General features: G+C 47.1%; 2 protein-coding genes across 4 annotated transcripts in view; one reads left to right on the plus strand and one right to left on the minus strand.

Annotated features, from left to right (window-relative positions):
- LOC128343053 (zinc finger protein 271-like) overlaps window positions 1–9,726 on the minus strand; it is a 46,587-nt gene extending 36,861 nt beyond the window's left edge. Inside the window, exon 1 of the mRNA XM_053291488.1 lies at window positions 9,703–9,726. The gene's annotated coding sequence lies outside the window, so the exon portion shown is untranslated. The remainder of the gene's footprint in view (window positions 1–9,702) is intronic.
- A 398-nt stretch (window positions 9,727–10,124) lies between these two features.
- Window positions 10,125–23,159, plus strand: LOC128343076 (zinc finger protein 397-like). Of its 3 annotated transcripts, none has more exons than XM_053291573.1 (4): window positions 10,125–10,214; window positions 14,444–15,180; window positions 18,770–18,872; window positions 22,196–23,159. In XM_053291573.1, the coding sequence occupies exons 2-4, from the start codon at window positions 14,464–14,466 to the stop codon at window positions 22,894–22,896; spliced, it is 1,521 nt and encodes a 506-aa protein (XP_053147548.1). In that variant the 5' UTR covers window positions 10,125–10,214; window positions 14,444–14,463; the 3' UTR covers window positions 22,897–23,159. The 3 variants fall into 3 exon arrangements, with proteins under 3 accessions (XP_053147548.1, XP_053147546.1, XP_053147547.1); XM_053291571.1 differs by having other exon boundaries at window positions 10,131–10,314; XM_053291572.1 differs by lacking the exon at window positions 10,125–10,214 and adding an exon at window positions 11,431–11,760.
- Window positions 23,160–24,863: the final 1,704 nt, after the last annotated feature.

The raw sequence follows: 24,863 nt of genomic DNA on the forward strand, positions 1-24,863 counted from the left end.
CAGTTTTGAAGTCATTGATCTTGAGAAACGGGCGCAGCTGGCGTATAAAGCACCCCTGGCCACCGCCTCAACCTGAGAAACCAGGGAGAGGTGTGAATCCAGAAGTACTCTCAGACTGTGAACCTGTTCCTTTTGGGGAAGTGTAACCCCATCTAAAACAGGGAGATCAAAATCATCTCTAGAGTTCTGACCCCACACAATAAGTACCTCTATCTTATCTAGATTCAGCTTCAGTTTATTCTCCCTCATCCAGCCCATTACTGCTTCCAGGCAGGCATTTAGGGAGGATATGCCAGCTCCTGAAGAAGCTGACATGGAGAAGTAGATCTGGGTGTCATCAGCGTACTGGTAACATCCAGCTCCAAATCCCCTGATTATCTCTCCCAGCGGTTTCATGTAGATGTTAAAAAGCATTGGAGAAAGTATGGAGCCTTGAGGGACACCATACTTAAGATCAGATTTTGATGAGCAACAGTCTCTAATCGACACCATCTGGAATCTATCCGAGAGGTAGGAGCGGAACCACTGTAAAACAGTGCCTCCCACCCCCAACTCCCTCAGACGTTCCAGAAGGATACTATGGTCGATAGTATCGAAAGCTGCTGAGAGATCCAAGAGGACCAACAGAGTCACACTTCCTCTGTCAATTGCCAATTGGAGATCATCCATCAGGCCGACCAAGGCAGTCTCCACCCCACAGCCTGCCCGAAAACCAGTTTGAAATGGGTCTAGATAATCAGTTTTCTTCAAGACTGCCTGGATCTGAGAGGTCACCACCCTCTCAATGACCTTGCCCAGCCATGGGAGGTTGGAAACAGGCCTATAATTGCTCAACTCTCAGGGATCTAATGTAGGCTTCTTTAGAAGAGGTCTAATGATTGCCTCCTTAAGACAAGGAGGCATCCTGCCCTCCCTCAGAGAAGCATTTATTATTCCCACCAGGCTGTTTACAACAACCTCCCTGCTAGATCGAACAAGCCATGTTGGACAAGGGTCAAGAGAACAAGTGGTAGGCCTCGCCGCTCCAAGGAGCTTGTCCACATCCTCAGGAGTGGGATGTGGACAACTCCCATCATCCCCAGCCACAATTGTGCAATTCTGCACTGTGCTAAGGCTGCACAACTTCAGCTGTTGCTGGACTACAACTCCCATCATCCCTGATTGGGATGATGATGGAGATGATGGAAGCTGTAGTCCAGCAATAGCTGGACAGCTGAAGTTGTGCAGCCCTGCAAAATGCAATGCACAGCATCTAGCAGGTGGGATCCGGCAGTGTGTAACAGTGTGTAACAGTGAGTGAGGGGCTTGAGCAGTAATCCTTGGGATGAGAATTAGGTGTTAGAAGAATGTGTGTATCCCCATTTTCAACTGTAAGATGTTGGAGGGTATGGGCTTGGCATCTGCTTTGGTCATCTGAAATAACGTGCTTTCCATTTGTGGCATGCTTTTAATCAGAACTGTATACCCCTGCTAACTGAGCAAAGAAGCACCTTTCAAAGTGGTGATTCTCTTACTGAACAGGGAGAGAGCAACTGGCCCTGTCCAACCCCAGCACAGCATCTTTCCTGTGGCTGCTGTTGGGGTTTATCTTATTTCTTTTTTAGATTGTGAGCCCTTGGGGGACAGGGAACCATATCTATCTATCTATCTATCTATCTATCTATCTATCTATCTATCTATCTATCTATCTATCTATCTATCTATCTATCTATCCATCCATCTAAACCAGTTTGGAAATGTTGAAAAGTGGTATATAAATAATAGTAATAGTAGTAGTAGAGTGACCTTAGGTGGCACAGCAGGGAAATGCTTGACTAACAAGCAGAAGGTTGCCAGTTTGAATCCCTGCTAAACACTTATATCGGGCAGTAGCAATATAGGAAGATGCTGAAAGGCATCATCTCATAATGTGCGGGAGGAGGCCATGGTAAACCCCTCCTACCAAAAAAAAAAAAAAAACCACCACAGGGCTCTGTGGGTGCCAGGAGTAGAAATTGACTTGATGGCACCCTTTACTTTAATAGTAGTAGTAGTAATAGTAGTAGTATGCTCCACTTCCCAGGTTGCTTGGCCACACCTCTACACATTCACAGGCATGTCCTCATTTTCACTGGTGAAATGTTAGAGGGTATGGGACTAAGTATTTACCTGAATCCAAGACTAGGTCTTTTGATATTAGAAATCAGGAGGTTGTCTTAAATTCAGAGACCTGTTCCTTAAATTTAGAGACCTGTTCCTGTATTTAACCTCTACTTTTAAAAGGGGTCATCTTAAATTCAGAGTCATCTTTGATTTGGGTAAATACGGTAAAATAATGTGCCATTGATCCCTGTTGGGTACCGCTGGAAGGAAGGCGAGTCAAGAATATAATTACAATGAAAATTATATACCAACAAGTGATTTTCGGCCCGTTAAATAACGGGCGCTAGTAAGCGCTCTGGGACCCCCGCCTCCATTCCCCCTCCTGCTGCCAGCCTCCATGCTGCGGCCGGTCTCCCCGGCCGGGCAAGGGCCCCAAAGTCTCCCCCCTGCCCGGCTTCGGCGCCACCTCGGCCGGCTTCCCCCGCTGCCTCTTCCCCCCTCTTTGGCGGCACGGCCAGGCTTCAGCCATGGCTCCACCACCGCCTCGGCCAGCTTCCCCTGCCACCTCTTCCCCCCGCCCGGCTTCGCAGCAGCCGCTTCTCCTCCCGGCCATCATGGCCGCCTGGTAGCCGCGGTCGTGTCTCCCTCGGTGCATTCTGGGCATGCGCTCTGCGCATGCCCAGAACAGCCAAGGGAGGCACGGACACACGCCTGGGTGTTCATGGACGGACCCCAAGGCTTTTATTAGAGAGGATTTTCAATACAAGTTCCCAAAGTGGTTTACGTAGGAAGGAAGGAAGGAAGGGAAAATGGCTCCCTGTCCCCAAAGGGCTCACAATCTAAAAAGAAACATAAGATAGACACCAGCAACAGCCACTGGAGGGATGCTGTGCTGGGGCTGGATAGAGCCAGTTGCTCTCCCCCTGCTCAGTAAAGAGAATCACCACTTTTAAAAGGGGCCTCTTTGTTCAGTTAGCAGGGGGAAACTCCTACTACAGCAGGGCTGCACAAGTTCAGCTCTCCAGCGGTTATTGGACTACAACTCCCATCACCCCCAGCCACAGTGGCCAATAGGGATGATGGGAGGGCCAGTGTTGTACAGCTCTGTGTGAGAGCATCCTTGACAGATGGCTATCCAGCCTCTTTGGAAACCTTCAACGAAGGCGAGACCACCACACAGCGCAAGGTAGGCTGTTCCATGGTCAAGCAGCTCTGACAGAGAGGACTTTCCTCCTGAAGTCTAGCCTGAATCTGCTTCCTTGTCATGCCCAATGGCAGACCACCAGGGAATAGAGCATGTCCATCGACATACATATGGTTGTACCTCCTGTTTTTCTGCTTCATTTTAAAAAGGCATCAACTGTTTTAAGACGCTGGTCTTGAAATTTGCTTTAGGCTGAAATGAACATGACAGATAAACACAAGCTTTTTTTCATACTTGCCAGACATCTCTGGAATTGGCTAACAACAGAAAGACTCAAAAATGACATGAGGGTAGCAGCCCAGCTGCATTGCAGGTGAGTTAGGGAGAGAGCCAGGAGGGGGGATGGGGCTCACTGGCAGAGCATCTGCTTAGCTTGCAGTAGGTCCCAGGTTCAATCAGAGGCAGGAGCGGATGGGCAGGAACAGACAAGAGGAAGTACTTCTTCACACAGTGCATCATGTCTATAATGCACCATAATGTGGGTGCTCCATGCACCCACACTTTGCCTTGATCAGAAATGCATTTACTTACTTACTTACTTACTTATTTATACATTTCATATCCTGCTCTTCCTCCAAGGAGCCCAGAGCGGTGTACTACATACTTAGGTTTCTCATCACAACAACCCTGTGAGAGAGAAGTGACTGGCCCAGAGTCACCCAGCAAGTCTCATGGCTGAATGGGGATTTGAACTCGGGTCTCCCTGGTCCTAGTCCAGCACTCTAGCATCAGGCAGAAATTAATCAGGGGCATCCCTAGAAAGTGATTAGGGAAGCTGCACCTGTTAAATGCCTGCCTAGATGCATCCCTCCCTGGCCCAATGACCAACTGAAAGACCAAGGCAAAGTGCGGGTGCATACAGCCTCATGTCTAAAGCCATCATCTTATACCAGACTGTACAGAGTCCTTACAGCTTATATGGTGTGGAAGTTAAGATTGGCACCTTAATTTCCAATTTCTATTCTTTTTAGAGAATAAGATAATGCTCAAAACTCTTCTCTTAACTCTCTTAACTCTCATCTTAAACCAACAATTTTTGGGTTACTTAATTTCCAGGCATTTTTAAAAGGAACATCTGATTGAACACTATGGGGAAGAGCTTACCCATGCTGGTTAATAATAATAATAATAATAATAATACATTTATATCCTGCTCTTCCTCCAAGGAGCCCAGAGCGGTGTATTATACTTAAGTTTATCTTTCACAACAACCCTGTGAAGTGGGCTAGGCTGAGAGAGAAGTGACTGGCCCAGAGCTACCCAGCTAGTATTCTGTCTGAATGGGAATTTGAACTCGGGTCTCCCCGGTCCTAGTCAGTCCAGCACTCTAACCACTACACCACGGCAGTATACTTCTGATGCAAAACCTTTGTATTCAAAAGCAGTCTGCCACCACCTTAAATGCCACAGCAAGGCCTTGGTCATCTCACTTCTACCTTGCATTCCCTGGTAAGTACAATTGCCACCTCATTGCTGCCATACATGCCTTCACAAGTCCATTCACCACCCTGCCCCCACTGCTTCACACAGCTTGTAAGGGCCCCTTGCCACCAGCTTGTGTTTCCTCATAAGCATTCACCTAGTTCTCTTCCATAACCCATTGCCACCTCCTTGCATCCCCTCACAATTTCATAATCCATTCCGCCACAGCCATGGAAATAGCGCTGGGAGTATACATCCCAGATGTCCCCATGTGCTTTCCCAATGTCCCTGTGTGAATTCTCAGCCCCATGGGCTCTGCTTCCTCCAGAAGAGGCCTTCCCAGTACCGGGAATGTAAATAACTGCACCAGAGATGGCCACAGTGGAAGCAGCACCAGAGGGATGCTACAGATTCAGTCAGATTGCAGCGCCCAATGAACAGCCCTGGTAGCCAACACTTGTTTTCTAGAGTTTAAGGGTCAGTTTTTAAACTGCTGCATCTTAGCCACTTTCTGCACCAGAACTGAATAGACGGTGTCCCCTACTTGATGCCTGCAAGCTTTCAGGCAGATAGGGCCGGCAATTTAGATTTTATCACCAAGAGAATATTCAGGGCTTATAATGTTAAGATAATGAAAAAACTTGCCTATCTTAATTATATTAACAGAACTGTGACATAGGGAAAGGTTCTTTGGTAGGAGGTTTATCCACCATAGAAGCTATCTCTGTAAGTGGGGGATAAATTTTCCTTTCTGTTGAAAAACTGTTGAATTTGATCAGTATTCTTTGGAGCAGGCATCCCCAAACTGTGGCCCTCCAGATGTTGCTGAACTACAACTTCTAGCATACCCAGCCACAAAAGAATTGTGTCTAGGGAGTTGTAGTTCAGCAACATCAGGAGGGCCGCAGTTTGGGGATGGCTGCTTTGGAGGGTTCTAATCCGGTTTGACAGAAGTCACTACCCATGCCTCTCCAGACTAGTAGCATTGTAGACCTCAATAACTGGGCTGGGCACATGACTGATCTTCAGACTCACAGATTACCACCCCCACTTTGGCAGCACCCATCTCTTTTTCTTTTTTTGACAGCACACAGTTATTAAGGGATATTTTAGGTCTGCACACTTGGCAACACTCCACTCAGCCCCAACATTGCAAAGTTCACAAGGTTGTGTTTTCTATAAATTACCTCCAAATAATATTATCATGTGAGCTCAAATCACAAGGTACAACTTCCTGATGTTGAACACCAAAAACTTTGTAAAATCTTCAACTAAGATAAAGTCACACTCTCCGCCACCCCTCCCCCGACTGAAAAAACATAACTAAATGTAATTAGTGGATTCAATAATATTGGCAGTGTGATCCCACCTCATGATTACAGGTGGACCTTGTTATCTGCCAGGGTTCCATTCTCTGCTACAACCACGGATAACAGAACCCCAGATAACGAGATCTTGAGGCAATGGGAATCAGGGGCGGGGGGGGGGGCGTTACCTGGAGGTGAAAAAATGCCTTTAAAAAGCTTTAAAATGCAGGCATTAAAGAAATAACATACCGTGCCATTCTGTGCAGGTCTCCGGCTATCCAGCAATGCCCCCCCCCAAGCTCCAATTACACAATTTTTCAGTGAAAAATAAAAGGAATGTTTTCCCCCCAAGAAAGAACCACAAAATGGCTTCTTTCAGAGAAATGGTGGATGGAAATAACCTTGGAGGTCATTTATGGCCACCTAGGAACCACGGATACCCAGATTTTATTCTTTTTAAAAACCACGTGTACCAGGCTTGGGTCTCCATTGTCCGTCCATGGATACACAAAACCGCGGGTGTCAGGACTGCATGTGATGAAGTCCACCTGTTGTGTCCTTACTTAGCAGTGAATAAGGACACAACAGGAAACAAGGTAATTTGTGTTCACTTTAAATCTGTACTTCATGTTTTCTTTTTCTTAAACACACACACACACACACACACACACACACACACATCATGAAAAATAACAAATGTTTTAACAACCGTGTCCAAAACTACAGATTATCTTCCCAGAAATTTCCCATACTTGGAGGAGTGGTGTGTCTCTGGTCCCCGAGGTGATGTGTGCATGATTTCAGAGGGATTGGGTGGATAGTGGGGATGTGCATGAACTGGCGCTGGGCTGATTCAGTGGCAACAGGTATGTGTGTGTATTACCATTAAGGAGCAGAGAGGGTGCTCTTAACCCCCGCCATGTTTCTCCCACCTGCACTGTGTCCAAAATTGCACAGGGCGGCCGTGTACCCTCTTGCCATCCCGGTCAGTGTCACAATGTCTGCATGTGTACCAGCCACTTCCAGTCTGATGCTGATTGGGCCGGCATGAGGGTACGTTGCCGCCCTGCGCAGCAATTTTGGACACAGCGCCGGCGGGGGAAACTCGGGGTGGGGGTAAAAGTTTCCTCCCTGCTCCTTAAAATCCGCCCCCCCGCCAAACTGGCTTGACCACTGGACCAGTCCGGAGGTCCGGCAAAGGACCTCTGAACCTGTTTGTGCACATCCCTAGTGGATAGTTATGACTTTACAAGCAATGGAATGTTCAGGGCTTATAATGGTGGAATGTTGAAAACACTCCTCATCTTAACTTATACTGTTAAGTTATATATAAGTTAAGTTATACTTAACTTATACTGGCACGACTGTGCCAATATAATGACCACTTTAAAAGGTACCTCTTTGCTCACTTAGCAGGGTTCAGATGCATTTCCTATTGGCTGAGTGAGAAACTATGATCTGCATCACCACACATTAATGAAGGAAGCCGCTGCAGTTGAAATGCATCAGAATACCACTTTATATCTGGGATGCCCAGCCCTGCCCTCTGTTTTGTGTTCCTATCCATAATATTTTTAGCAGGCTCTAACCTTTGCTAGAGGTTTTCAAACAGAGGCTGGGTAGCCATCTATTAGGGATGCTGCTGCAGTTTCCTGCATTGAGAAGAGGCTTGGACTTGAAGACCTCCAAGGTCCCTTCCTACTCTAAAATCCCATTATTCTAATTCTGGAACGTTCCCCTTGATGGATAAAGGAGTGGAGCCACATTCTCCATTCATATAACAGTTGTGCAAAATTTGATTAGGCAATACTTGAAAGCTGAACGTGTGTATAGACATTTCAGCTCAGTTGGCTTTGAAAGGCTGTATTCAGGCAGGATAAGTCTATCAGTATCCATGGACTGTAATAGTAGAATGTAACCTGCATGTCCAGAGGTAATATACCTCTGAACAGCAAAGGCAAATGAGAGGAAAGGGTTGTTGCCTTCGTGCTCTACTTGAGGGCTTCCTGCAGGCAACTATCTGGCGAGTCTCAGAGGCAACGACTGGTGTGAATGCCCAGCAGTGACTCTGATGAGCAATTCTTGCAGTAGTTCTCTGCAGCTCCCACAAATAACTCTTCCATCCAGAAGCATCCCTAGACTAGATCAACCCTTGATTTGATCCAACCCTTGATTTGATCCAACAGAGCCATTTTTATGTTTCTGAAATCAGTGCAACTTACTTCTGAGTAAGGGTCGGGATACATGGCTGCAACTCTACACTTCCTTTGGAGTGAGCACCATTGAATACCAGAGGTGCTCTTAGCCCTGAACTTTCAGGCGGACATCCAAGGCCTCCACACCCCCTGGGGCCCCCCAAATCCTCTTTAGTCGGTCCAGGGGTGTAGCGGGACCGCTGGCGGCCTGTGTATGGCCGCTGCCACGCGGCCCCACTGATCCCGCGGCCCCACTGATCCCGCCACCGTGTCTGACGTCAGATGCGGGGGCTAGCCACGCCCCTACATCTGATGTCAGACGCGGGGGCATGGTCTGGCCGAACGGAGCCTGGAGAACGCAGCACCAGCCTTTGTTTAGCTCCCGAAGGGGCCGCGCGGCCACCGCTTGGTAGCTAAACTACCGCCCCCGTGTCTGACGTCAGACGTGGGGGGGGTGTCAGGGCCACTCTCGCGGCCCCTGATTGGTCACCGGCCCAGGTTCTCTGAACCCGTTGGCCCAATAGTGGCTCCGCCCCTGAGTCGGTCCAGGGGTGTGGTTGCCATGCTGCGTCACTGAGCGTGACTGTGATCTGTGCTGGGTAGCCGAGAGTGACCTCTGCTTTAGAGACAGAGAGGGGAATGGGGAAAGAAATATGTGGGATGGGAATATGTTAAGTTGCGTGTTAAAATGTTTCTGCTCATGCATATTTGCATAAATACACCTTTTTAATGTCCTTACATGCAGTTGCTGTTTGTGCCCTCAAGAACCCACATGTTAAAAATACTGTGTGTTATGTGTCACGGGTGTGTGTGTGTGTGTGTGTGTACAGGGGGGTGATGCTTAACTTGCAGCGGGTGGGGGCCCTCCAAAGGCCTTTCGGTCCAGGCTCCAAAATTACCTAAGTGCACCTCTGTTGTGTACATTGGGTCACTACTGAGAGTAGCATACATGGGATGTCCCTCATTTCAGGGATGAAATGTTGGCCCCATAGGACAGCATTTGTCCCTCGTTTATTCAATAGCATATAATTCAATTACATATACATCAATGATACTCAGGCTCTTGATTACCACTGCGTACCCCTCCCAGCCAGTGCCCACAAACTTGTGTCCCTCACTCTGGAACTTGTGTCCCTCATTGTGGCAATGAAATGTTGGCAACGCTACCCTGGGAAGATCCCATGGCTCACATGGAGAGCATGTGTTTCCCACGCAGAAGGTCTTATGCTTCATTCCTGGTATTTTATTTTTTACATTTATATCCTGCTGTTCCTCCAAGGTGCCCGGAACAGTGTACGTGCTTATGTTTATTCTTGCAACAACCCTGTGAGGTTGATTAGACCGGGAGATCTGTTTTTGGCCCAGAATCATCCGGTGAGTTTCATGGCTGAAGGGGGATTTGAACTTGGTTCTCCCCAGTCCTAATCCAACCACTACACCACACCGGCTCACACCACACTGGCTGCTGGATAGGGCTGGAAAAGACCCCTACCTGAAACCCTGGAGTGCTGCTTCCAGTCAGTGTCGACAGAACTGAGCTAGATGGACCTGGGGTCTGGCTCTGTCAAAGGTAGCTTCGGATGTTAATCCAGACTGGGAGCAGCTGCAGCTCCGCACCTGCTTGGTATGCAAACGGTCCATGGCATCTCCATTGGACTGGGAAAGATCTCTCCATGAAACTCTGGTGAGCAGCTGTCAATCAGAGTAGACAATCGTGAGTTAGAGAGACTAATATTCTGACTTGATATAAGGCAGCTTTGTCTGTTTAAACACATTGTCCTCAAAAATACAACCCCACCCCCTTCATTTATAACTTTCATTTCTGCTATTCTGGTTGATTCCCCCCCCCCCGAGATGCTCAAGGGGTTAAACACACAGAGCTGCATTGCCTAGACAGGACCAGTCACAGGGGCATGGGAGTTCTGAAAAATGAAGCCACCTTCCTGCACAGCTGCACAGAGAGCTAAGAAAAGACCTTCCTGTCCTGCCTTTATTTCCTTCCTGGTGAGAAACTTCCCCTTTTGGCATCTCCTTATCTTTGCTGCAATCATGGAAGGGACTATAGATGCCCCAGGAGGTGCACTGCAAAAGCTGCATGGAGCCGGTGAGTTTTGAGCAAGGTGCTGGGGTCAGGCGAAGGTAGGATGCACACAGGAGAGGCTGGAGGTCCCTCACTATAAGGAGGGAGGCAGACAATGGGGTTGCAAACAGAGATACATCAAAGTCTCTCTCCACTAGAAGCTCTCCTTTGCTGGAGGTTTTCAGAGGCTGGGCAAGAACCTGCCAGGGATGCTCTAGCTGCAGATTCCTGCACTGAGGAGGGAGTTGGACTAGAAGACTGCCAAGGTCCCTTCCAAATCTAACTATGTCCTAGGTCTTGTGCACTCCAGTGGTCTCTAGTAATCAGAGACAACCCAAGGTAATTCTTGATTATTCTGTTATTAACCTACAAAGCTGCCTTATACTGAGTCAGACCTTTGGTCTGTCTACTTCAGTAGTGTCTGCTCTGACTGGCAGCAGCTGTCCAAGGTTTCAGGCAGAGAGAGGGCATTCTCATCCCAGCTATCCTTTGTCTGGAGTTATTAGGGGTTGAACTGGGGACCTTTGACATGCAAAGATTTGAAGCTGCCTCATGGAGGGTGGGGCCTCCAAAGGGCTTTAGGTCCAGGCTCCAAAATTACCGAGGTGCCCCTCTGCTTGCCTGATCATTCCACAGTGTGAACCCCAAACTGCGGTCTGAAGTGGTACAGCTCAGAGATGGGCTTGCCACCTGTGTGAGAACTAACGGGCATAATGAGGTTGAAGGCCCACCTGGGGTGAGATCTGAGGGGGCGACGTACTGCCACAGCCTGCCGTCACAGCTGCCACCACCCACCCACCCCTGCTGGCCTGCTTTTGATGGTGGTGCCTACCCAACTCCACACCGGCCACATTCTGATGATGTGACTGCACTGCAGGGGTGTAGCCAGGTGGTAGTGGGCCCAGAGACAAGATTTTAAAATGCTGCCCCCCCGCCCCCACTCACTGAAGCTCAGCTTATGAAGTAAAGAAATCTTAAATGAGGCTGAATAGTGGTAACAGATAGCATAGTAAAAAATTTACACACACACATCCCTATGTGCCACTATGCCACAACAGAACATCAACCTAAATTATTTTTTAAAAGGTTTTGTAAATTGTGGACGATGCAAGTCATTTAATGGTACTAGAGAAAGAAAGACTTGCTGTTCTGGTAGCTCCAGGCCTTAACACTCACATCCATTTCGGAGGATGAATACAACTGAAGGAAGCCCGGGTGGGTGCGCGGCTGGGGGAGTCAGTCATGTGACTTGCCTCGGGGGGGGGGTAAGGCTGTGGGCCCCCAGACAACTGTCTCCCCTTGCCCCATTATAGTTACACCCCTGCCGCACTGGCGTGCTGCCCCATACCTGCGCAAGAACAGGCCTGCCTTAAAGGGGCTGCCTGTTCTCACTAGGATGGCGCAGGGGGAGTGAGAGGTACCAGCAGATGGCCCCTGGAGAGCCATTGTTATGGACAGCGGTCGATTTGGGTGAGTGTTTGATCCGAAAGGGACATGGGGGCCTGTGCAGAGCCATCTTGTGCAGTCTTGGTGTGAGACTCTGTTTGTGCTGCGAAGAGCAGAACAGCAAAAATCACCTGTTGTTGGGCTCTCTGTGCATGACCTTCCCTCCTTTCTCCCCAGTCAACGCGATGAGATTGCCAGCACTTGACTTTTTGTTTTGAATTAGGAGGAAGGAAGGTAAGAGTGCAACTGTAGAACTGAGGCCTGAACAGTGTCCTCCCAGCAGAGGGGTGGGATCTGGAGTGACTGTCAAAGTGACTGCATCTGGGAAGGAGATTTCATTTACAGCCGTTCCTGTGTTTTAGGAGAGAGGAACTGTTTTTCTTTTATTCTGAAGCTTGCTTTTTGCATTTTCTTTTTGCATTTTGCACCTGCTACTTGCTATTGCTTTTTGTTAACTGAACCTCTGCCTAAAAGTGCCTTAATGTCAATGTTTGAGTATTGCTGCTGCTGTTCTTTTTGAGCCTTGCAATAAAGGAGAAATTAGGGGAGCAAAGAATAATTTTTCTTCTTTTCCCCCACTTGTCTGGGATAAAGTATACGTTCCTGACAGGCACGCACCGCCGCTCCCCCTCAGGAGTGTCATATACATGATTCCATGGCCCAGGGCTTTTGCCTCCTCCAATACAGCGGTAGCTACATCACTGAGAACTAGGCCGGAATATTCCAAGTAGCCCAGCACTTAGCACTAATCCAGCACTTAGAAAAGAACCTCCAGTTGTGGCAGAGATGTCACTGCTGCCACTGATGCCCAAACAAATCTGACTTTTTTAGATTATGCCTCCATGCTTTATAGCCGATATCAATAGCCCTGTTCAGACATTTTGAAAAAAGGACGGTATATGCAAGTACAGCATCCAGAGGGTACCTGCAAGTCTTGATTCCGGTGCATCACTCGCTTCCCTGCACAGTCTTTCTTTATGGTTATTCATGAAACTAGCTGGGTGACTCTGGGCCAGTCACTTCTCTCTCAGCCTAACCTACTTCACAGGGTTGTTGTGAAAGAGAAATTTAAGTATGTAGTACACAGCTCTGGGCTCCTTGGAGGAAGAGCGGGATATAAATGTAATAATAACAACAACAATAACAACAACAACAACAACAATAATAATAATAATAATAATAATAATAATAATCAGAAGCATGATGGCAGCTGTTTCTGTGATTGGAAAGCTAGGATGCCCCCAGCCTTCTGATCGTGGAAACACCAGCCATTATGTGTATGGCATTTGCTTCTTCAGATGAAACCATGAGGAGAGCAGGCTTCCTAGTGTGCCAGCACCTGGTGGAGGGACTTCCAGACATGCTGTGTACACGGTACACTCATGTACACCAACCTCTCCCCCGCTTTTTAAACATTCTGAACAGGACTAGTCTCAGAAGAGGCATTCTTTTGTACAAGCATCTTTTAAGAAGATGCTTGCCATATACAGTGTGTGTGAGTGTGTGTGTGTGTGTGAACAACATGGGAACATAGGAAGTTGCCATATACTGAGTCAGACCATTGGTCCATCTTGCTCAGTATTGTCTACACAGACTGGCAGCGGCTTCTCCAAGGTTGCAGGCAGGATTCTCTCTCAGCCCTATCTTGGAGATGCCAGGGAAGGAACTTGGAGCCTAGATGCTCTTCCCAGAGCAGCTCCATCCCCTAAGGAGAATATCTTATAGCGCTCACACTTCTAGTCTCCCTTTCATATGCAACCAGGGCGGATCCTGCTTAGCTTAAGGGGACAAGTCATGCTTGCTACCACAAGACCAGCTCTCTCTGTGTGTGTGTGTGTGTGTGTGTGTGTGTGTGTGTGTGTGTGTGTGTGTATAGAGAGAGAGAGAGAAAGAGAGAGAGAGAGATGGTGTAGCTAGACTAGGACTGGGGAGACCCGAGTTCAAATCCCCATTCAGGCATGATACGTGACTCTGGGCCAGTCACTTCTCTCTCAGCCTAACCTACTTCACAGAATTGTTGTGAGGAGAAACTTAAGTATATCGTTCACCACTCTGGGCTCCTTTGAGGAAGAGCAGGATATTAAATGTAAATGTAAATATATATATATATGAGCTTCGACATGATGGTGGATGGTAGCATTTCTTCTAAGCTCCTCCATTTCTTTCTTTTGTTCGACTCCTTGTTAGTTATTTTATACTTTTTTTCTTTTAAGTCTTGGTAATTCTGGCTGGACATTTTGATTTATTTTAAGTAAGATATATATAAAATTTGCTGGTTGGTTAACCAGGGGCTCCTTTTTGGTCAACTGCAAGTTTTTAAAATAAATTAATCTATGCCAGCAGTTCTCAAACTTGGGTCCCCCGATATAGTTGGACTACAACTCCCATCGTTCCCAGCCATAATGACCTTTGGACCCAAAATAACCAGGGGGTACATGCAGAGGGAAAGTTTGAGAAGCAACTCCTCATTTGCAATTTTGTTGGGGAGGAGGAATTTAGGCACTCCCCCCCAAAAAAAATCCTTGGGTTCTTAGGTGGCATGATGTGGGGGAGTTCAGTAAAATGTGGAAGGGGGGGGGATCTCTTCAAATGCTTAGGGTGGGATCTGCACCCCTGGCTCAGATTAATCATTGGAGCCCTAATGGTGTTTGCCCAATTTGGATGACTTTGCGCTCATAAACACTGCATTTTTTTTTTCTGATCCAAGAGCTGAAGCTAGGAATAAAAATGGAAAAGCAAGATCTGGCTGGACCCAGATCCAGAGAAAAACCAGACAGCCTGAAGGTCTCCTCCTCTGCCCTCCAAGTGGAGACCATCCAGGAGTTCTTGACTGGGGCAACTCCACAACAAATTAAAGAAGAACCAGATGAAGGCCTGGAGCAGCGCTGGGAAGCCCAATGGCAGGAGTTCCTAAAGACCGCCAAATCCCCTCACTCTGAATGGAGGCCGCTGCGGTTACCTGCTCCCTTCTCGGAGGGGAATGCGAAATCCCTTCTGGCTCCCTTCAAGGGAGCAGCTGATTCTGGACAATGGCCTAGAGGGGAGTGGTTGGCTCAGAGCTTGCCGGACCTCCTTGGAGAAGCCCAGCAGGCCTCTAGAAGCCTGGACTCCTCTCAGACGGTGAAGGTAGAAGTTCTAGATGAAGACACGGTCAGCTTGGAAATGCGACGCCAGTGTTTCAGGCAGTTCTGCTACCAGGAGGCCAAGGGGCCCCGGGAGATTTGCAGGCAGCTCCAGGAACTCTGCCACCAATGGCTAACACCAGAGAGACACACCAAGGAGCAGATTCTGGAGCTGCTGATCCTGGAGCAGTTCCTGACCATCCTGCCCTGGGAAATGCAGAGCTGGGTCAGGGAACGTGGGCCAGAGACCTGCGCCGAGGCAGTGGTTCTGGCTGAGGATTTCCTCCTGATGCTACAAGAACCCAAGAGACAGAAGGAAAAAGTAAGCAAGTACCAGTATTTTGACAAACACTCCAAGACCAGGATCAAAATGTATGGAAGCAAGTACTAAATATACTGTTTATTCAAATTCGTGCTTAAAAATACAAACGATGTTTCATTAAAATACCCCCCAAATCCACAGATTGTCAGAAACAAATATTCAAGTATTTATTTATTTATTTATTTATTTATTTGATTTCTATACCGCCCTTCCAAAAATGGCTCAGGGTGGTTTACACAGAGAAATAATAAATAAATGGCAAATCTTGAAGTTGCAAATGAGACCTGAAGTTTGCACAAAATGATAAATTCTTCACCAAGTGCATTTTGAGCTATTAAAGGTCTTCTTCAGTGGCCTAATACAGGTGAAACTCGAAAAATTAGAATATCGTGCAAAAGTTCATTAATTTCAGTAATGCAAATTAAAAGGTGAAACTGATATATGAGATAGACGCATTACATGCAAAGCGAGATAAGTCAAGCCTTAATTTGTTATAATTGTGATGATCATGGTGTACAGCTCATGAGAACCCCAAATCCACAATCCCAGAAAATTAGAATATTACATGAAACCAATAAAGCAAGGATTGTAAATAGAACAATATCGGACCTCTGAAAAGTATAAGCATGCATATGTATTTAGTACTTGGTTTGGGCCACTTTTGCAGCAATTACTGCCTCAGTGCGGTGTGGCATGGATGCTATCAGCCTGTGGCACTGCTGAGGTGTTATGGAAGACCAGGATGCTTCAATAGCGGCCTTCAGCTCTTCTGCATTGTTTGGTCTCATGCCTCTCATCCTTCTCTTGGCAATGCCCCATAGATTCTCTATGGGGTTCAGGTCAGGTGAGTTTGCTGGCCAATCAAGCACAGTAATCCCATGGTCATTGAACCAGGTTTTGGTACTTTTTGGCAGTGTGGGCAGGTGCCAAGTCCTGCTGGAAAATGAAGTCAGCATCCCCATACAGCTCGTCTGCGGAAGGAAGCATGAAGTGCTCCAAAATCTCCTGATAGATGGCTGTGTTGACCCTGGACTTAATGAAGCACAGTGTACCAACACCAGCAGATGACATGGCTCCCCAAATCAACACAGACTGTGGAAACTTCACACTGGACTTCAAGCATCTTGCATTGTGTGCCTCTCCATTCTTCCTCCAGACTCTGGGTCCTTGGTTGCCAAATGAGATGCAAAAGTTGCTCTCATCAGAAAAGAGGACTTTGGACCACTGAGCAACAGACCAGTTCTTTTTTTCTTGAGCCCAGGTAAGACGCTTCTGACGTTGTTTGTTGTTCAGGAGCGGCTTGACAAGAGGAATACGACATTTGAAGCCCATGTCCAGGATCCGTCTGTGTGTGGTGGCTCTTGATGCACTAACTCCAGCCTCAGTCCACTCATTGTGAAAGTCCCCAACACTTTTGAATGGCCTTTCCTGACAATCCTCTCCAGGCTGCAGTCATCCCTGCTGCTTGTGCACCTTTTTCTTCCACACTTTTCCCTTCCACATAACTTTCTATTAATGTGCTTTGATACAGCACTTTGGGAACATCCAACTTCTTTTGCAATTACCTTTTGAGGCTTTCCCTCCTTATGGAGGGTGTCAATGATGGTTTTCTGCACAACTGTCAAGTCAGCAGTCTTTCCCATGATTGTGATTCCTAATGAACCAGACTGAGAGACCGTTTAAAGGCTCAGGAACCCTTTGCAGGTGTTATGGATTGATTAGCTGATTGGAGTGGGACACCTGGAGCCTAGACTGTTGAACCTTTTCACAATATTCTAATTTTCTGGGATTGTGGATTTGGGGTTCTTATGAGCTGTACGCTGTGATCATCACAATTATAACAAATTAAGGCTTGACTTCTCTCGCTTTGCATGTAATGCGTCTATCTCATATATCAGTTTCACCTTTTAATTTGCATTACTGAAATTAATGAACTTTTGCACGATATTCTAATTTTTCGAGTTTCACCTGTACATTAATTCCATCCAGAACCAAAGTTTACAAACAAATTTATCAATGAGTTGAGTCCTCTTCAGAGCCCCAGAAAATGGAACGATGCTCGATCTGCCTCTTGGTATAGACATATTTATTATTGTTGTTTATTTATTTGAAAACATTTATACCCCACACTTTCATATGTTCTCAGGACAGTTTTCAAAACTAAAAATAACAATATAACAACAACAAAAACTGTCTAAAGGCACTGATCAGCAAAATCATAGAAAGCAAAAACCACAGAAGCGTGAGAGGTAAAAACCAGATAATTCAATCTACTGAGATAAAAACTTGTGTATATAAAAGCAGTGGTGGCTTAAGCGTAAATTAGTAGGTGCTTACCTCTGGTACTGCCACATCTGAAAGTTGCTCCAAGCAGCACCATGCCACCCAGCACCCCCTGTGATGTGGGATTGGCGGGGGAAGGTGCATGCATGGAGGCCAGGTGAGTGGCAGAGCTTATCCCCCCCCCGCAGGGGGTGCTGGGTGGTGCACTGCTCCTTGGAGCAGCTTTCAGGAGTGGCAGTACTGGAGGTAAGCACCAATTAATTTATGCTTAAAGGTGCCTCTTGCTGCACTCCACCAGCCGTGCCCTTGCTGGCCGCCACTGTATAAAAGTCTTCTCTAAATTTCTAAAACAGGGGAAGATAGGGGGCAGACACACCTCCCTAGAAAGAGAATGCCAGAGGGAGGGGGCCACAGCAGAGAAGGCCCTGCTTGAGGATGTCTGGGAATGTCCCCAGTGATGTGTTTTAGTATCCTGATTCTGTGCTTAACCAGGAGGAGAGGGAGGCAAATTTGTGGACTCAGGCCTGGTTTAGTCTTGCCGAATGAGATGGTAGAGTCCTGAAGTGATAGCAATGGCTATACAACTTCAAATGGAGCACATATCTTTTATTGGGTCTTAGCATTCACCTGTCTGACCCAGTGAGGTCCATTCCAGCTGGCAGCAGCTTTCCAGCGTATGAGGCAAGGGTGTTTCCTAGCTTTGCTCCCCTTATCATTTTAAATAAAGGATCTGGGGATTAAACCTGGGGACTTCTGCATGCAGATTATCTTTTTTACCACCAAACTATGATCCTCCTTGCTGCTGGTGGGAGATAACATTTTTAATGCTCCCCTATGTAAATAACAAACTCCTCCTGGCAAGTAGAAATCTAGCACAACCCCCTCTTTGAGGTGCGAATTTCTTCCTGATGTTTTCGTTTTCGACCTAGGGATTCTTTACCCCCCAGTTTGCAGGATGTGCTAGTTCAATCAGGGGACAGAATGTGGTTTTGTTGTATTTGATAGCATAACCCAAGTTGAGTAATGGCATCAATGTTAGGCACAATCTGGAGAAATGTGCAAAATAGACATCAATTGTATTCTATTTATTAAAATTTCCACGGAAATATCCAAAATACCGTTAAATCTCCATGGTAATTTGCACTGCTGTTGGAATATATTTGGGTTTGGAAGGATTCTTTGTTAGTCAGCTTGAATATCAAAACCAATAGAAAGGTGTGGGTAGGCTTCCTTTTAACAAATAAATACATCTGGGAAGTCTTCTAAATCCATCACAATGTGTGAAAAATGTATCTTCTTCCTTCAGGTTCCAGGACTCTTGGAAGAGGTATTTCTTAACACTCCCAAATCAGAGCAAGATCCATCACAAAGTGCCAAGGTGCACTTCCCCATGGAATCCAGCTTGCTAGGTAAGGATCTATGTGTGTGAATTATAAGGGACCAGTTTAGACAATCCCTTACTGGCCCATGGGGTTAGAAAGGGGACACTGAGAATGTATCCACCATGACGTCTTCTGCAGACATCTCTACAATGTCCTGGCACATCTCTTTATCATGAGTGGGGCAGCACACCATGTGTGTGGGGGGTTGTTCATCTGAATAGCTAGCTGCTCTACACACTTTACATACATGCCAAAGGCTGTTCATTCCGATCACAACTTTTGCCATCCAGCTGTTGTTAGCCCTTCAACTACAGCTCCCATCATCCCCAGGTGCCAATAAAAAGGGATGGTGGGAGTTGTAGTCCAACAATAGCTGGAGGGCTGAAGTTGTGCAGCCCTGATTTAGATGAACAGCCCCCACCTCCATTATGATAAAGGGACCTGCTGGGAGGGCATCAGGACATCCACAGAAGATGCCACAATGGCATTTTGGCATGTCCCCATTCTAACTGCATGGGCTGGTAAGGTGTCATCCAAATACCTGGGTGTTACAGAATTCCTTTGTTAGTTCTAGGGAAGGCTGTACCCTTCCTTCTCCCCCTCTGTGCTTTCTGAAGATTGTAGCAGTCTTTTTTTTTGTACACATGATTCAGAATATCCTTATAAAGTCACTGCAGAGCCAGTGTGGTGCCGTGGTTAGAGTGTGTCTGTTTATGCGTTTGCTTTAAATATGTATACCCTACCTTACAAGTTAAATGATTCCCAAGGTGACTTACAACAGATCTGTAGTGGATTAAAGCCTTTGTCTCAGAGCAAGCCCATGTGAGGCGAAGAAAAATGCTGAATCATCCCCTCTATGCTTTCCAAGCAAGGCTTCTCCTTAAACTTTCCTGTATTTCTGGTAGTTTCAAAAATGTTTCAAAAATGACAGCCACCACCACCCCTCTTTACCATAGAGCTTGTCCCTCCCTGGTCTTGGGGTGGAAATCCCAGGGAAAACTCTCTTTCTTCTTTTATTGGAAAAATACGCAAAAACCTTCCACGTGCAAGCCTACATGTAGTGAGAAAACTGGTAGACTGCTGAACATCTGAGGCATGTGTGCACCAGAATGAGACCCCTAAGTTAAAATGCACTCAGAGAGGTTTGTAGAATGCAAAGAACAAAAAGAAAAGGTTTTATTCAAATGTGACAGACTACTTCTGTCTGAGGCTTTCTCAGCTTTAAGTTACAGGTAAAAATACTTAGTAGGTCACAAGAATACTTCAAAAAGCACTCCAAATGATGTTGGGGCGGCACTTTTGAAAATTGTAGTTACCCAGTTGCAAGGAACAGGTATGTAGGAAAATACAAATGCACCTTTAAAAGCTTATAGAGTCTTTTGCAATGCCCAGGCTGGATGGGAGAAGGCTAGTGTTTCTTAGGTTAGTTACGTTACAGGTAAACAATCCTAGAACAGTTTCAGGGAAATACAAAGCACACAAAAGAAAGTAAAAGTCTAGCGCAAAATCTGACTAAACAAACTTTTCCTTAGACTAACCTCCCAAAGCCAACGCCCTGGCTTCCTTCTCGAACTCACCAAAACTTGGTAAAGGATTCAAGTTTCCTCCCCTCCTGCTTCTCCAGACTTGCAGAGAGATTTTCTTGCAGCCAGACCTCATGGCCACATCTCCTCTGCTCCTCCAGCCAGTTCCTTCTAACAAAGAAAACCTTCCTCTTCAACGGCCCTCTAGGTCCCACCCACCTGGTGTGCTGGTTGGCTGATCCCTGGAGTTCACCAGCCTGTCAGTCAGGACAGTGTTCACTTCTGGTTAACTCTTTAGGGGAAGGAGTGGCTGGTCACTACAAGATCATAAGGTAAATACAAAGCAATAATGGTAGGACAGCTAAGGGAGACACCGGAATACACTGGAAAAAGAAGTTTCTCTCCAGTGATCTGCTGCTCTCTGCCACTGTTGCTTCCCTTACAGGACCTGTGCAGACCCTGGAGAAATGGCCTCCTTCTAGGACTGAGGGGAACTGGGTCAAAAACCCTGCTTGAGCCATAAAGCTCACTGGCTGACATATTGCACCAAGCACCATCAGCCTAGGAATGGAGCATTTGCACAGTTGCGCTCAAGAGCACTCTTGCACAAGACTGAACAGTAGTGCACACATAGTTGTGTGAAAGAGGGCCATTATTTCCAATGTGCCTCTGTCACACAACTGCACCCATCCAGGATGGGAGTTGATGTCCAACAACATCTGGGCACCCAAGGCTGGGAACCACTGTCCTAAGTAATTGGTTCCGTTGGCCATTGGCTCTTACCATGAAGAAGTGTATTCTAATGTTCCACCAAAAGCTGTAACTTAATCCCTTAGGTCTAGTCCTGCCCACTGGGGCAGCAGAGAACAAGTCTTTGGCAGCCCCTTCAGTATTTAAAGAGCACTATAATGTCCTCCCGTAGTCTTTGTCCAGGCCAAATAATCTTTTTGTTTCCCAGATTGCTGGCCATAGGAACAAAGGAAGCTGCCATATATCAAGTCAGACCCTTGGTCCTTCTAGCTCAGTATTGTCTACACAGACTGGCAGCGGTTTCTCCAAGGCTGCAGGCAGGAATCTCTCTCAGCCCTATCTTGGAGATGCCAGTGAGGGAGCTTGAAACCTAAATGCTCTTCCCAGAGCAGCTCCATCCCCGAAGGGGAATATCTTACAGTGCTCACACATCAAGTCTCCCATTCATATGCAACCAGGGCAGACCCTGCTTATCAAAGGGAACAAGTCATCCTTACTAACACAAAACCAGCTCTCCTCCCCTAGATCCATCTTTGTTGCCCTCCTTGGAACCTGTTCCAATTTGCTCAGGACTTTCTTAAACGGCTGTGTCCAGAACTGGACATAGACAGAAGTCTGATTACTGCGGAATCAAACCATTGATCCATCTAGCTCAGTATTCATTACACTGATAGTCCTCCCACTCCATAGTCCCAATTGAGATTTCCTCCCTCCTCCTGCATTTTCTACTTAGTTAAGAAAAGTGAAGCATGTCAGCTCTGATAAACAAGACAGTGTGGTGTAGGGGTTAGAGTACTGGACTAGGGAAACCCAGATTCAAATCTCTGTTCAGCCATAAGAGTCACTGGTTGACTCTAGGCCAGTCACTTATGTCTCAGGCTAACCTACCTCACAGAGTTGTGGGGATAAATATACCCATATGCACCACTCTGGACTCCTTGGGAAAAGAACATAATATAAATATAATTTATAGAAATCGAGTTGTTGTTGTTAAATGTAAATATAAATGTGTAGTTTGACCCATAGAAGGATTCTTCTCTCTTGCACACACAGTGAATGATTCTCTGTTTCTTCTAGGAGAGAATGACCAAGTTGTGAGGAATGAAGAGAAACCCTTCCCACTGCCTAGGCATGAGCCTGAACAAGTGGGTGTCAGTGGAATATCCGTGGAAAGAGCCAGAGGGAAATCTTTCCAGGGCCCTGAGCTGGAAGAGCTTCCTGGGAGTCTGCAGGGGCCTGAAGGGAACCAGGAAAACTATCTGTGGAAGATAGCAGAAGAAGCTTTCCTTTGTGAGGAAGGTGGTCCAGGCTTCCATGAAAGTTCCTTCCCAGATAGGACTGAAAAGTGTCAGAGAACCAGCGCAGGGGCTGACTTTGGGAAAAGCCTCCGCCAGAGTTTAGACCTCCTCAAGAGCCAGAAAAAGCGACTGAAAAAGTTTAAATGCTCCTACTGTGGAGCCACGTCCAATATCAGAGCAAACATTGTGGTGCACGAGAGAATTCACACTGGAGAGAAACCGTACAGCTGTTTAACCTGTGGGAAAAGCTTCAGCCGAAAATCAACTCTCGTCAGACACAAGAGGACACACACGGGAGAGAAACCGTATGAGTGCTCTGTCTGTGGGAAAAGCTTCAGCATTAGGTGTAACCTTTTGCGGCACGAGAGGGTTCACACAGGCGAGAAACCGTATCATTGCACGTACTGCGGCCAGAGCTTCAGTCGGAGACTTCTGCTCGTGATACACGAGAGAACACACACAGGAGAGAAAAGCTTATAAAAGCTTGCCCGGTGGAAAAACATTCATGGTTTTCTCTCTTTTGTTGATGGCATGTGAGGAAAAACAACCCACCCAGCAGAGAGACCACAAAACGATGTAGCCTGTATGTGTGTAACTCCATTTGTTCAAATCCATCCCGTGTTACCTTTGTCTCTCCCATTGTCATCATTTAGACTGTAAGCTCCTAGGAGCAGAGACCACCTTTTTTCACTTGTGTTCCTTTGTAAAGCACCATGTAAATAAGAATAAATGCTCCAACTCTGGGGACAGAGGTGCAGCTAGGTAATTTTGGAGGCTGGACCTAATAGCCTCCCCCACTCCTGCAAGATAAATCATCATTCCCGAGGGCCCAAACAGCAACTGAACTCATAAGAATGTAAGGATGTAAAACAAGGATATTTATACTGATGTGCATTAGCAGAAACATTTCAACGTGTAACTTAACATATTCCCACCCCATATATTTATTTCCCCACTCCCCGCTCTGTCTCTAAAGGATCCAATTTTTAAGCAACTGTATTTGCAAGAATGTAGTTGACTGAGACTTTTTTTAACATGACTCTGTTCCTTATTAAACCCCCATATTTCCTGTTGCCCTAAAACCTAGTTTCTACCACACAATTTGTTCTTACCACTCCAGCACAAGAATGCGTCCAGATGGGTAAAATTATTCTGTTTACTCACCAGTCATTTCACAGGTTTAAGTTTTGGATGGGGAAGGGGTTTGAAAAGAAGCTGGGATTGAGTACCAGCCATCCTCTCCGGCCTCCAAAGCAACCACAAAACAGGCAATAAAAGTTGAAGCACCAGATCTCTCTTGGGATCTGGGGGACCACATACCGTGCTTCAATAAAGACCTTCAGTAAATCCCACAGTGCTTGGGATCCAAACAGCCCCATGCGTGAGCAGAAAGCAATTCCAGAAACACATGGATCTGGATTTTTTAATTTGACTCATTTCCCAAATTAGCTGTTCCCCTCCCCTACAAATGGATAAACAGCACTCAGTTCATTTATCTGTTGTTGTTCTCTCTCTGGACTGACTTTTCTTGATGGTGGTTCAGGTGCGAGTCTGTATTTGTGTGGCAACCCAGGCACACACACTGGCTGGCAGTTGGCTCGCTGCAGGTGTGCCTGCCTTGCCACCGGTGGTGGTGGTGGTGCTGCTGCTTCTCCTCCTCCTTCTCTGCATGGCCACTGCTGCTTGGGGGTCTCCGGAGTGTGAGCCAGCCTTTAGGAACATAGGAAACTGCCAGATACTGAGTCAGACCATTGGTCTATCTAGCTCAGTATTGCCTTCACAGACTGGCAGCGACTTCTCCAAGGTTGCAGACAGGACTCTCAGCCCTATCTTGGAGATGCTGCCAGGGAGGGAACTTGGAACCTTCTGCTCTTCCCAGAGCGGCTCCATCCCCTGAGGGGAATATCTTGCAGTGCTCACACATCAAGTCTCCCATTCAGATGCAACCAGGGCTGACCCTGCTTAGCTAAGGGGACAAGCCATGCTTGCTCCCACAAGACCAGCTCTCCTCTTTGCGAGTCCGTGGCTACATGCCTTAGACTCTCGCCTGCCTGGGCTCCCCAGCCTCACAATAGCTCGGCTCCTTTGCTCGCTCTCCTCCCTCATGCCGGCCTGCACAGCTCGATGCCGACGTGGTGGCATGCTGTCATGTGTGCAACGAGTGTGCACACAACACAGCTGCTGCCCTGGAATGGCCAGGCCAAAGTGGCCGCCTGCTGCTCGGCAGACTTCTCGCCAGGCCTGGCCCCAGCACAGCTCGATGGGGCTGGCTGGCAGGAGGCTGGCCGTGGCAGCAGCGGCAGCAGCACTCAGTCCTCGCTGCCTATCACATGACTCGTGCTCTGCTGCCCAGCACAGTGCAGGCGCTGCTGTGGCAGCCCGCCTAGGACTCAAGTGAGAGCGAGCTGCAGGATATGGGGGCCCCCAAGGCCTCCAGGGGGCCGGAC

Source organism: Hemicordylus capensis, chromosome 2, assembly GCF_027244095.1.
Source record: "Hemicordylus capensis ecotype Gifberg chromosome 2, rHemCap1.1.pri, whole genome shotgun sequence".
NCBI lineage: Eukaryota > Metazoa > Chordata > Lepidosauria > Squamata > Cordylidae > Hemicordylus > Hemicordylus capensis.